The sequence below is a fragment of the Podarcis filfolensis genome (genome assembly GCF_964270895.1).
Source record: "Podarcis filfolensis genome assembly, chromosome: 11".
NCBI lineage: Eukaryota > Metazoa > Chordata > Lepidosauria > Squamata > Lacertidae > Podarcis > Podarcis filfolensis.
Genome location: NC_139613.1, coordinates 10,680,411 through 10,694,430, shown reverse-complemented (window position 1 = coordinate 10,694,430; position 14,020 = coordinate 10,680,411). Strand labels below are relative to the sequence as shown.

Below are 14,020 nucleotides of genomic sequence, written 5' to 3'. Positions count from 1 at the left end.
GAGAGAGGATGTTGGGCTGCGTTATCTGATCACACAAGCGCTTCTTGCAACCTTGTCGCCCAAGCTGCCTGCCGTTTTGCTGTTCACCGGCACCAGGCAGAGCAGGAAAGAACTCTCTGCGAGTAATGACTTCGGGTACTGTGTTGCTTTTCGAAAAATCGCACCCAACAGTCCCAGACGATCAAAGAGCCTTTGGTGTGGGCTCTGGCAAATAAACTTGTGATCTTTGCTAAAACAAGCTGGGTAGATGCTTCTGCTCAGGACCTGCTGGGTAAACCTCAGGTGGTGCTAATTGCGTCCCTTGTGGCTGGCTTGCTTCAGCCGCGCGCATTCATGGCAGGGGAGTGATGCTGGGTTTGCGACTTCTGCAATTCCCAAAGGCTCTTCCTTTCAAATATGGATTTGGCTGAGTGGGAGAAGACGGCACAGCTGCTGCTGTTCTGAATGCAGACAAAGCAAAGCTAATATGGATGCTCGCACCATTAATTTCTGGATTTGTCAATATATTTTTTTAAAAAAATATAATACAAAAATTAAATAAAAGAGGGGAAGTTGATGTATCTGCTTGTGTTTAGCATCCTTTTTATTTCTGTTGTCCTTCAAAGATTCTGATTGCAAACTGGCCTTGTTAAGCTTTTGCCTGTATTCATTCTTTCTTCGCGGTTGCAGAGTTTGTAATCTGAAACGGTTTTATTTGAAACTGTTGAATTAGCTGAATTTCAGCAGCAGAAGTCCTTTTCACTTTAGCCACAAGGACTTCAAATGTTGTTGGGCCTTCTTTGATGATGGAAACTGGGGGGAGGGGGGAATCACCATCGTCCAGTTTAGACATCACAGTAAACCATATTTAATAGTTTACTATGAGCACTCCTGATTCTTGGCTGTTTGGTTGCAGATCACAATCCCTGGCTTGTGATCTGGGCTGTCGCTTGATTTGCTCAAAGAAACTATGGCCGGTGAGCCAAGAGCAAACCTTTGCAATAGATCATAGCTTTGGGGGAACAAAACAAACCACAGCTCCTGGTTTGGATGTAAGAGTAAGACAAGGGAGTATGGTTTGTTTTTGTCCAGCTCAAGCAGAGAGGAGCAAAGTGGGGAAGACTGACAAGTTCATGGTAAAACATTAACTATAGCTTACTGTGCATGCAAACCCTGCAAATGAGACTGATGATTGTAAGATATGCATTCAAATATAGTTAGCTTTCTTAAAAACAAAACCGAGAACTTGCTTCTTGTCTTTTAACCCAGTGCCTTTGCACTGATGGGCCAAGATATTGAAAGGTAGCTTCCAGGTTTTGTTACCTTAATGGGCAATTTTGTGGAATGTTGCCTGCATGCTTTTATATCCATGAGTAAAGGGCTGAAGAGTTTCTTTTTCTTTTAAACGGAAGCCAAAGAAATTAGGAAAGGGACCAGAAGAAACCCCACCCCACCCCACCCCACAGGTCTCCCTGGACTTTTTGGACTTGGGCAACAGAACAGAGGCACTATGCAGAGATACTAGAGGCAAAATTCATAACAGGAAATGTGAGATTAAGGGTAAACGAGTGATGTGACAATGCTGTCAAATTATTATTTATGTTCCAACTAGACCTAATGAATTGTGGTGAACAGCTGTTGCCAAATCACTTATGGAGTAAGCCCATGCTTGCAGCACGTGAAATTGGGATCTATCCTTTTGAGACTGTACGCTGCCAGGTCATTAAGATTTTGAGGATCAAAATTATTATTTAGAAAAGCCAGGAGACCCATTTAAATATTACGGGTAGGGACGGGGAGCCCATTTCTGCACACGAGGGTCATCTAGTCCAACCCCCTGCAATGAACCTAGAATTAAGAGTCTCATGCTCTACCAACTGAGCTATCCCACCCCTGTATTAGACAGTGGTTTACCGGGCAAGGTAGAACGTTGCAATAAGTTTCTTCTGCCCCTCCACTGCTTGCAAGCGTATCTGAACATTGCCTCTCTGTGTTATATAAAATCATTGCTTTAAAAAAAGAAGAAGTTTTGAATACTTGCATTCATCTTCTGATTCGTGCTGTCAGAACTGATGCGTCTTTCTCCCGTGATGGGGCTTTGCAATTTAACTCCTCTTCTGGAATTGTCATCTGTCTTGGTGGCTTGCTGTCTTGCTACATGAAAGCGTAGGGTGCTCACGTTCTGCTAACAAGATGCCGATTCGCAAGCCAGGACCTGCCTGCACGTAGCGCCACGCATCTTCCAGTGTTAATGCGAGGCACAGATAGCTCCAAACTCTGCATTCTGCTGTGATGGTTTTGTCACCGGTTTGCAGAGTGTTGCTTTACAGCTAGACAGCAGCAGTTGGTGGCACAAATGTAATGCCCGAACTATGGATTATTCTAAAAATGGAAGTGGGGTGGTAATTTTGTGTTGTGAACTCTGCAGGTATAGGGCAGCATCCTTAATTAATTAATTAATTAATTATATGAACATTGTTGTGACGTACACGGCGTCGCATGCTGCAAAAATAACATTTGCGCGATGCGAGCTGACCAGTTACCCTCCATTAAGCGCGCAATGGATTCTTTGGCTGTTCTTACCATGCGCTCAGCCTGCCCATTGGAGGATGGGTGAAAGGGCGCGGATGTGACCCCTCTTATGAAGTTATCAGCCAAGAATGCCCTGAATTCTTGGGATACAAAAGCTGCCCCATTATCTGATACAATGGTCTCAGGTAACCCGTGGGTTGCAAACAGCTGCCTCAACACCTTGATTACGGCAGCTGATGCCATGCTAGGGACCATCGCCACTTCTAACCATTTGGAATATGCATCGACAATAACCAAAAAGACCTTCCCCTGGAATGGCCCAGCAAAATCTAAGTGCAGCCAGCTCCAGGGAGATCTGGACTGCTCCCACCAGTGAACTGGTGCTCTGGCCACTTCTGGCCGCACCTCTTGGCATGCCTTGCATGTTCGTACCCATTGTTCTATGTTCTGGTCCATTCCAGGCCACCACACATAACATCGGGCTAGCGACTTCATCCTGACCATTCCCGGGTGTCCCATGTGAAGCGTCTCAAGAACCCTGTTTCTCAGTGGTGCTGGGATGATCACCCTATCTCCCCACAGGAGACAACCCTTATGCATGGACAACTCGTGCTGCCTTGTCGCATAAGGCCTGAATTTGTCTTCATGCGGACCACCTGGCCACCCCCTCCCCACCCAAGTGAGCACACGGGAGAGAACAGCATCTTTCCTCGTTTTCTCAGCTATATCAGTAGCCGTTACAGGAGCCCCCGGAAGTGTTTCCAGCATCATTATGTGCTCCGCTGGAGCAGGATCCACATTGCTCCCGCCAGGAAGAGGCAATCGACTCAGCGCATCAGCGTGGCACAACCGTTTCCCCGGCACATGGGTCAAGGTGTACTGGAACCCGTTCAGGAATATAGACCAACGCAACATTCTGGGGGAGAGAATTTGTGGCGTTTGTTTGTTCGGGTTGAACAACCCTAACAGTGGTTTGTGGTCCGTTTCAATGGAGAAATGGCAACCATACACATAATCATGGAACTTTTTGATTCCTGCCACAATTGCAAGCGCCTCTTTGTCAATTTGAGCATAGTTGCGCTCCGTGGGCGACAACGTACGGGAATAGAAAGAGATGGGCTTTTCCGACCCGTCCGGTTCCCTATGACTCAGCACCGCCCCCAGGCCGTATTGAGAGGCATCACATGCCAGGACCAGCGGCTTCGACTCATCGTAATGAGCAAGGACGCTCCTGCTACTCAGCATTCCTCGCAAGGAGTCAAAAGCCTTCTGCTGCCCCTGCCCCCATCGCCACACATTCTTTTTCTGTAACAGTCGATGTAATGGTTCAGCTACCGAAGCTTTGTGGGGTAAGAACGAATGATAAAAGTTAATAAGTCCCAGGAATGACTGCAACTGCGTCTTGTTCTGTGGTCGTGGTGCCTCGATGATGGCCTTAATCTTAGCATCTGTGGGGTGGATGCCTGATGCATCAATTTTAAACCCCAAGAAATCCACGGTTGGCACCCCAAAACTGCATTTTTCCTTTTTCAGTTGCAACCCCACCTCCTTGAACTTGAGCAACACTGCACGGACACGCGCAACCAGTTCCTGTGGGTCTTTTCCAGCAATCAAAACGTCATCAAAAAATGGCAAGACCCCCGGCAGACCTCTTAACAGGCGTTCCATGAGCCCTTGAAAAATCCCTGGGGCCACACAAACTCCAAATTGTAATCTGTTAACTCTGAACGCCCCTTTATGTGTGACAATAGTCTGTGCTTCCGCTGATTGTGGGGTTACTGGCAGCTGTTGGTAAGCTTGTGCCAGGTCAATTTTGGCGAACACCTTGCCCCCAGCCAGTTTAGCCAACAGATGTGATACGACTGGAATGGGGTATGAGTTTCCCCTGAGTGCCTTATTGATAGTACATTTGTAATCTGCACAGATCCTGACTTCCCCATTTGCTTTAAGGGGCGTGACGATTGGAGTCTCCCACTTAGCAGAGTCCACGGGTGAGAGAACTCCCTGCTTGACCAATTTATCCAGCTCTGCTTCGATCTTGGGTTGCAGTGCAAATGGCACTCGCCTTGGTTTGAGTCGGATTGGGGCCACCCCAGGGTCCAATTCGAAGTCAACTGGGGGCCCTTTATAACAACCCAGTTTTCCATTAAAGAGACCGGCAAATTCTTTGCATAATGCCTCGCTCATCTCAGGGCAGGTTTGGATTGAATTAAGCCCTGATATACTCAGTCCCAGGGCGGGGAACCAGTCAGTGCCCAGGAGACTGGGGCGACTGCCCTTCGCAATCACCAGTTTGAGTACCGCCTGTTTGTCCCGGAACTGTACTCTCACGGCACACATTCCCATGACATGGATACGGCCCGCTGAATATGACTGCAAGGTTGCCGGGAAGGGCTCCAGAGGGGGCAACTTACCCCTGGGGAAGAATGTCCTCGCGGTCTGGTCCGACACGATAGTGAATCCAGATCCGGAGTCCACCTCCATGTCGCACAGCTGACCCTCAATCTTCACCTTGACGTGTGCCTTGCCTTGCGCTGGAAACTGCACGACCCTCCCGTTGATCTCCGTTACGTAGTGGCAGTCCTTTAGAACATGGTTTGCCGTGGATGGTCTGCGATGCTCCAGTCTAGTTGCTCCTGTCGCTCCCAGCGCCGCCGATCTACAGACCCTGGAGATGTGACCTGTCTTCCCGCACGTCCGGCACATAGCATCCCGGAAACGACAACTCTTCCGCTCATGGTTTCCGCCACAACCAGGGCACCTGCCTCGGTGATCTTTGTGCACTGTGCAGGCCTGACGCACTGACTCAACCCCATGGACTGGGCTTTGGCTCGGAGTAGCCTCTAGCTCGTCCATGGCATGCGCAACTTCTATCTTAGGGGCCTTGCGACTGGCATGAAGCTCCTCTCTTTCATAATTCTCCGTGGCAGCGGCCTCCTTCAAGGCTGAAGCAAGGGTAACCTCTTCTTTAGCCACGATGCGTCTTCTGGCTTTCTTGCTGCTCAGACCACCGATAAACCGATCCAGGAGAGTCTCTTCCAGACATTGGAAGTCGCAGTGCTGAGCGAGCTTCCGCAGTTCAGCTAGGAATGCAGATACAGACTCCCCAGCACGCTGCTGCCTCTTATGAAACTCCAACCGCCGGGCCATCTTGGTCTCAGTAGGCGCCAAATGGCTTGTCAGGCAGGCAAGAATATCTTTGAGAGGTGTCTCACTTAGCTTCGCTGGAGCAAGCAATGCCTTGGCCAGCTTGAAGGTCTCAGGCCCACAGTAGCTCAGGAATGTGGCCCTTCTTTTGCTGGCATCGGTGATCCCTTGAGCCACTGCGAAGAACTCAAAGCGTTCGACGTAGTCTTCCCACGTGTGGGGCTCTGATGGCTGGAAGGGCTCCAATACCCTTGGACTCTCCATTGTCCTGTGGGCAGGGTCGTCTTCTCAGCCGGCCAGTGAGTCTGGTTCTTAGCTACAATCCGGACTCTGAGGCAGGGCTGCGTTTAACCGCTCCTCAGCATTCCGGATCCCACCTTCGTCGCCAGTTGTTGTGACGTGGGGTTTGTGATTTCAGCTCTCTTGACATAATATGCTGGAGACAGTTCTGTAGTAACACTTCTTTATTACAGCAAACAAGACTGAGAACTGAGGAGGGGAGAGCTACATTTATAGGGACAGGGAACTAGCTAGAAAGGATACATTTTGGAGGGAACAATATCAGGCAATCACAGTCCTGCCTTTTGGAGGAAACCAATAAGACAGAGGATCCAAATACAGCAGCTTAAATGAACCAATAGTAGCTGTACCCTCTGGAACCAAAAGGCAGTTACTTTACCCTAATGCAAATACAGACAACAATAATACAGATATAAAATCCTTTGACTCAATACACAACAAACATGAAAATGGAGGGGGAGGTGAGCCTCCTAATTATGTTGAGATTCATATACATTGCATCTACTGTGCTGATGTTCTTGCCAGCCCCTTTTATTAGTAATGCTGGGTAAAAAAAAAGGAGAAAAATCAGTCCTCATCCTTCACAAGATAGATTTAGATATTTTGCAGATGGGTGGCCCAGACTTTTCCTCGTTGAAACTATTATTTTGCCGCTGTTATTGTTAATAACTTTTATTTGCATGTTTACATACAATTCCAAAAGAATACGCAAAGAACTGTTCTTGGGTTTATCTCTTGGTCAAACTTCACATCTCATCTGCCTTACCTAACCCTCTCTCCTCCCTCCTTCCCCTAAGCTAAGGAATAGGGGAAGCCTTTTTTAAAAAACATGCAAAGCAAACTTTCAGAAGAGGTTTTATGAGTCATGCCGTTGTGTCATTTCCAACATATGGGTGGCCATATGGTAAAGAGTTTTTGGCTCTGTCTCAGCTGAACAGCCGTGCCTCCAAATTAGACGAATGCAGCATGATATTTCCTCCTTTTATCTGTAAATACCTTTGTCACCTCCCCCTGGGTGCTATTTCCTTTTTACTTTTTTTGGGGGGGGGCAGCGGCAAGAGAATTGAGGCGGCATCTTTATTTAAACCGGGGCGTGTCATATCACATTCAATATCTGCTTCATGCTCTGGATTAATTTTGCACGAGTCCCCTGAAAGCTTTGACGGTTAAGTTCCTCCGGCAAAAAGGAAAAATGGAGGCCTCTTGTCAAATCGAGAGCAGGAGGGGAACTCCCAGGTTGCTCACTTCATCCAACAAGCTGTTCTGGTTCAGGCACAGAAGGCTTAGCCACACATAGCAGAGGGCAGACAGGGACATCACGAAAGCTTATTACCCTTCCCTTCCCATGTTGCTGTCGAGTTTTCTGACACGAGTTGATGAAGCCTCCAAATCCAGAGGCAGTATACCTGTAACAGAGGAAGGCTTACATTTTGTGACTCACAGGTCCAATTGCGATCATGTGGAGATCTCTGCATGCCAGGGTGGTGACTGGCCACTCTACCTTTCTAAAGCTTCTTTACAGTGGTACCTTGTTCTCAAACTTAATCTATTCCGGAAGTCCATTCCAAAACCAAAGCGTTCCAAAACCAAGGCGCACTTTCCCGTAGAAAGTAATGCAAAACGAATTAAACCGTTTAAAAACAACCCCTAAAACAGCAATTTAACATGAATTTTGCTATCTAACGAGACTATGGATCCATAAAATCAAAGCAATAACCAATGTACTGTACTATAAAATAAATAAGACAGTATTGTAGATGATAAAAATTAAAATTTATTTATTTTTCTTCCCTGCACTGATGATAATCATTGTTTGGATGGGGGGCTTTTATCGATTTCCGCAGTCACTCAATCAATCAGTAGCTAAACTGGGTTCCACACAGAAACAAAAACAAATTAACCAAAAAAGCCTCAAAAACAAAAACGCAAAATAAATAGCAAAAACAAAAGCGCCAAACTTAATCTGTTCCGGAAGTCTGTTTGACTTCTGAAATGTTTGAAAACCAAGGGCAGCTTCTGATTGGCGCAGGCTCCCCGGAAACAATAGCTGACAACTGCATCGGACATTTGGCTTCCAAAAATCATTTGTAAACCGGAACACTTACTTCCGGGTCTTTGGAGTTTGAGAACCAAGGCGTTTGAGAACCAAGGCCCCACAGTAAGCTTCATGGCTGAGGGGGGATTTGAACCCTGATCTCCCCGGTACTAGTCTGACACTCTAACCACTGCACCACACTGGCTTCCTAGAGTCCTTCTGCTATGGGGCAGCTATATAAATTAAGCAGGTAAATAAATATGGGGAGAGCAGAATCCCATATAGAGAAGGATTTGAAATTATTTTGCTTGAAGCTTGAATTTATTTTATCCAGGGTTGTTTTATTTGATGTTTTAATGTGTTGTAAATTGCTTTGAGACTTTTTCATTTAAATATAACGTGCTATAGAAACGAAAGGGACAACGACAACAACCTTTTTCTTTCTTTACTATTTCAGCTTCTGGAATATCCTATTGATGCTAAAGCCAACAAGTTTCCCTTCTTGCGAAATCCAGATATTTTGGTTGGAGAAAACGACCTGACAGCTTTAAGTTACCTCCACGAACCTGCGGTCTTGCACAACTTAAAAGTCCGATTCTTGGAATCAAACCACATCTACACCTACTGTGGTGAGTGTTGCAATGTGCCATTTCTTTCAATATTTTTTTTTTGGGGGGGTGGAAGGAGGTGGCAGGGGTGTGAGACATGAGAAGAGATCATTGTGACTGTCACCACCCTTTTTTTAAAAAAAAAAAAACACATAAAAGACAAGTAGCCCAGAGTAACACAGCAAATATTAATTCCAGATCAAGATGTCTTGCCCCTTGAGACCACCTCTGTCTTCCCTGGCCATTGTCCATGCTGGCTGGAACTGTGAGAAATTGTCATCCAAAACATCTGGAGGCTTCCAGATAACTACCGTATTTTTCGCTCCATAAGACGCACTTTTCCCCTCCTAAAAAGTAAGGGGAAATGTGTGTGCGTCCTATGGAGCGAATGCAGGTGGGAGGCTCTGCTCAGCGCTCCCTTTAAAGAACGTGCGGAGCATGTGTGCGGCTCTTGGGGGTCTTCTTCTCCTCAGGGAAAAGCCCCCCAGAGCCACACACACACACCATGCGGCTCGTGAAAGGGAGCGTTGAGCAGAGCCTGGGATGCATACAGGCTCTGCTCAGCGCTCCCTTTAAAGAATATTTTTTTCCCTTGCATTCACCCTCTAAAAACTAGGGGAGTCTTATGGTCAGGTGCGTCTTATGAAGCGAAAAATACGGTACGTCTGTACTAGGTTTTAAAGCAGATAGCTTAGTTTATTGCTGCACAAGAGATTTTCTGTTTGTTTTCAAAAGGATAGACGTGTCTGTCCGTTCATGAATCAGCAAAAACTACTTCAAACATGACCTTTTTTTTAAGAGACAGACAATACAGCGTTAAAGGTCTGAAAGCATCTCTCATAATAGAACTATAGAAACGAAAACTCGCATACATGATGAGGCAGACAGATGAGCAGGAAATGTACATCTCTCTTGGCAGGATATAAGCTCTCTCTGCACATCAAAGAAGTATCTCCGAATCCTGCCCTGTACTTTTTTTATGTTCTTTACAGGATTTTCTTTTGTAAGTCACCTTGAGGGCTTTTTCTAAAGTCAAAAGCTGGGGTATATTAAGTGCTCCAGTTTCTTTTTAAATCCTGCAGCACAGAGAACTGTTTGTTCTAGGAAAAAGCCATTTCTTGTCTTGTCCTGCCCTGAGAAAAACGCTGATACCTTTAGATTTCAGCATTGATTGATTGATTGTGTTTATTAAATAATGGTATGGGACAGCTGTGCTCCTGAAACCATCCTGAAAATAACAGAGGAAAATGCTAAAGAAGAAGAGTGCTGCCTTTAAAAAAAATAAGTCCTCTACATGCTGAAGAGGCAACCCACTTGCATTTGTACTTTACTGAAAATCTGCTTGCCTCTTCAGCAGTGCAAATGGCTGTGCTAAAGAACTTGTGGCTTAGTGCACCTTTCTCTCTCATGTGCAGTTGTAGCTTTGCTGCATTATGGTTGCAGAGGGCAAAGTGGTAGCAGGTGACTTGAAATGTGGAAGCCTTTCAAATATATTCCCATATGGTGGCCATAGAGTAAGAAACTGCGGCAATCACACAGGGTCCCCGGACATTTCACCGTCTATTGATCCCTGTGCCACCACTTTATTTCTTGCTGACACCACCCAGGACCTACTGAGTCCAGTCAGGGTTAAATTGGAACATAAACTTCTGTTTATTTATTGCAGTTTAACAAGCGTGTGGTTTCATAAACTGTATCGGTCAATTACAATCATGGGGTGCCTATCCAGACCTATAACTTTTGCTACCTGTTCTCACTCACTAAACCACCTCTCAGATATTTACTTGTCTTCCTAGCCCCTAACTGTTCCTGACTCAGCTTATTTCGCTACACTAACTCAACCTACCCACAGACTCTATCCCAATTCACTCCCACTCCAACCAACCACCCAACTCCCAACAAACTCTCCCTTCGCCCCTCCCAGAGCTGGTTTTATAGTCCCTCTGACTCCACCCCCTGGGTTCTGATTGGGTAACCTGTTTAACTATTTCACCTCCAGCACTCTCATATGTTAACGTCGCAGAAACCACGGTCCACAAAACACAGCTAGGCTGGAACAGCATCAGCATCATCATATATGTAGCAGAAAAGTGATTCAAAGTTGATTGGTAGTTCTTATTTTATAATGTATTTAAAATTTTGCTTCTTTGGCGTGGCTTCTAACTGTTTGCATGCTTGCCTGTTTTCAAGGTATTGTGCTTGTTGCCATCAATCCCTACGAACAGTTGCCAATCTATGGACAAGATGTCATCTATGCATACAGTGGCCAAAACATGGGGGACATGGATCCTCATATATTTGCAGTTGCAGAAGAAGCATATAAACAAATGGCCAGGTGAGTGGAATAATTGCCCATCCCAGCTGCAGACAGACTTGTGCACTAAAACCAAAACTATCCCATATTCATGTAAGAAAGCACTCAAATTCGGTTGGCAGACAGGCACTGAAAATCCTCACGATTGGCGTGGTGTCACGGAGTAAAATGTTTGCTGCTGAATGCTGAACCCAGCAGCTTCTGCTGAATACCAAGGTTTTTGACTTAATTTCTTCCTTCCTTTCTTTTTGAGCAGTTTCCTAGTCCACGTGGTTTCATTGCGGGGGGGAATTGAGCGTGCATTTGCCATGGTGCACTAATTCCTGCTATCAGTTCTGCTTATTCATGAAGACTAGTAATGATGATAGCCTGGTAGAGAAGCTAGTGGTTTGAGGAGGGTTTGCTTCTCGTTGCCTGTTCATGCTTCGTGGCTTCTAGTTCTCTCTTTTACCCTTCTCCCCTTCCCTTTGGATGACTGCAGATGCTTCAAACCAAACCCCAGGGCCAGGCCAACAAGCCCCTCCACCTCAATTACAGATACATTCACATGCTCGCAGTTAGGACTTACATTTAGAACCTCCTGGACTGGAAACTAGCTTTGTTGACTTATCTGGCGCTGGAAAAGAAGCCTGCCAAGTGCTGAAGGAAATGGAAATGTGTGGCATTGCACAGTTGCTATGAGTTCCTGTAGAAAAGCAGAGTATAAGTAGACAGATAAACACGGGCTCCTTTGATGGTCAAGCAAGGTGAAGCCTCCAGTTACATGCTTGCAAAGGGGATTCTGGTGCTGACACTGCCTTCTTCTTCCTCTTCCCCTTTTGGTTCTGAAGGAAGGCAGCAGCAGAAGCTTTTGGGCTCTCCTAGTCCCTGACAAAGTGTGATTCATACTATGGAGAAGTGTCCTTTGAAGGCCTTTGTCCACATTGAGAATTGGAATGCAGAGCACCATTTTCCCACTGAGGTGGCTTGGATGTTTAGTCCCTGTTCAGTCTGCAGTGTGTGTGTGTGAGAGAGAGAGAGAGAGGGAGAGGGAGAGGGAGAGGGAGAGGGAGAGGGAGAGAGAGGGAGTGAATGGTTACTGGGAACAACTGGGAGTGCACAAAGCCACCTCTGTCCTGTCTCAAGATAAGCCCTCTTGGAGCCTTGGGGAAGAAGGAGACCGTGGAAGCTGCTTGCAAGCATTTGTCCAAGGGGAGCTGACATTTGCCTACCTGGCTGGGTTTGGTATAAATACTTCCAGTTTGTTTCTTGTCTGTTCGCTCCCTCTTCTTCTAACATCTCAACGCTCTCCAGGTCTAGATTTGGGTTGGTTTCTGTCCATATCCTTCCAACCACCCTGCATGCAATATTCTTGTTGCCCTTCAAACAACAACAACATCCTCTTCAAAACCATGTGCAGTTTTCCCCCGAGTTTGAGGTTTCTGTGTCTCAGTTCCAGTTGTAGAATTCAGGCTTGTTTGTCCTAAGGTTTGTGGTTTTGAGATGTAGGACATTTTAGTGCAGAATTCCAGAGCCTGTGGCTGCCTCTGAACTTTTGCTTACCTTCAGAGAAGCTCCCCTCACCTTTTCAGCATCCTTGGTTAGCGACAGATGATGGTGCATCAGCAAATTCCCAAAACTTTCACCGGAGCCCTTAAAAAGGTGCTTTTATTTCTCTTTCTGGAAGCAAAAGTTTCATTTACTGTGCCTCCCTTATTGATCTTATTGCTTTTTACCGCTGTTAGCTTGCAGTGCAACTTAATCATCCTGACAACAGCGTTTCAGCCAAGTTTGAGACTGCTGTGAGCAAGGGAAGCTCTCTGGGCTTAATTGGGGTTTAATCCACCCACTCCTGCACTGAAATTGGCCCGGGCTGCAGTCGGAAGTTGCTGACGAGTTGGCGTTGGCAGAGACCCCCGAGATGAGAGTCTCCATAGCAGTTTTGTCTTTCAAGCAAGTTTTAAGAGCAAGACTGAGCATTTATACTCCTTTGAGCTCCCTGGCGGGGCTGTTAATGCAAAATAAGCATGGTATCTTTTATGTTTGACCTCGATGCGCAAAAATGAGAAGGGTGCAAAAGTGCTGGGCTGCCTTCAGCAAAGTGCTGAACTGCTTTTTCGTCTGTTGTGCTATATAATATTTTTTAAGGCTGTTTGCAAGTTTGACTGCCATTTGAGACATGTGTCCTCATCCTAGTTTTGCCCCTGCTATATAAGAGTTGTAGATCTGTGGATTGTTCAAAAACCTGCAGGTCCTGTTTGACCCAAGGTGGCAGAGGAGTGAAAGGAAGGTTCCTGAAGCCTGTGGTCTCGGGACCCGGCGGGCGCCAGAAGCAGCCCCCAAAACGCTGAAGGGACCCCGTAAGGGGCTCCGGATCGCGGAGGGGGTAGCGGCGCTGTGGGTCGTTGCGCAAACAGCGAAGTGAAGCCGCGTTGCTGTTGCCGGTCAGCGCTGTCCTTTCTTCCTGCAACTTTTCTGAACTTTGGAAACTACAACCCGTGAGTAAATTTGGACATTGAAAACTTTCTGAAACTTTTGTCAACTTTCTGAAACTTTTTGAGAACTTTATGAAACTTTTAAAACTTTTTTAAAAAGTTGAAATCTGGCTGAAAACGGAGTGAGGATAAGCAGGAAGCCCATCTCCCGCTATACTGAACTTTAAGCAAAGAGCAGGAGGAGTGGAGACAAAAAGTTATGCGTTAACTAAATGCTGGCACCCTGTTAAAGCAGTTTTCTGAGTGAAAGACTTTGAGCTATTGACTTTTGCTGGTCATATTCGGGGTGCATTGATATCCTTCTTCTGTGGCACCAGTGGATTATAAAATAAATAAGAATCCCTGGTGCTGGAGCTGCCTGGATGAGCACCAGTTTGCAACTTTGGATACATTGAATTCAGGTTTTGAAACATTCTGAGTTGGAACTGGATACTTTGAAACTGTTGCAGTCAAGGCACTGTAAGAAACACTGTTTTGCTTTAAGTTTTACTCTGCTAAAAATAATACATTGTGGAGGCGATAGACATGGATTTAAATTTATAAGTTTAACTTGGATTTGATCTTTTCCCTGAAGACGTATTAAGCTCCCTCTAGAGGATTTTGGACTTACAGCAGTGACTTTGTTTTACTT

The 14,020-nt window shown here is 46.0% G+C and overlaps 1 protein-coding gene across 7 annotated transcripts in view; it reads left to right on the top strand.

The window, feature by feature from the left end:
- MYO5B (myosin VB) overlaps nt 1-14,020 on the top strand; it is a 298,992-nt gene that overhangs the window by 91,298 nt on the left and 193,674 nt on the right. For all 7 annotated transcript variants that reach the window (XM_083575483.1, XM_083575480.1, XM_083575478.1 and 4 more), the window contains exons 3-4: nt 8,451-8,622; nt 10,792-10,936. In XM_083575483.1, the coding sequence (XP_083431609.1) occupies nt 8,451-8,622; nt 10,792-10,936 (317 nt within the window). The remainder of the gene's footprint in view (nt 1-8,450; nt 8,623-10,791; nt 10,937-14,020) is intronic.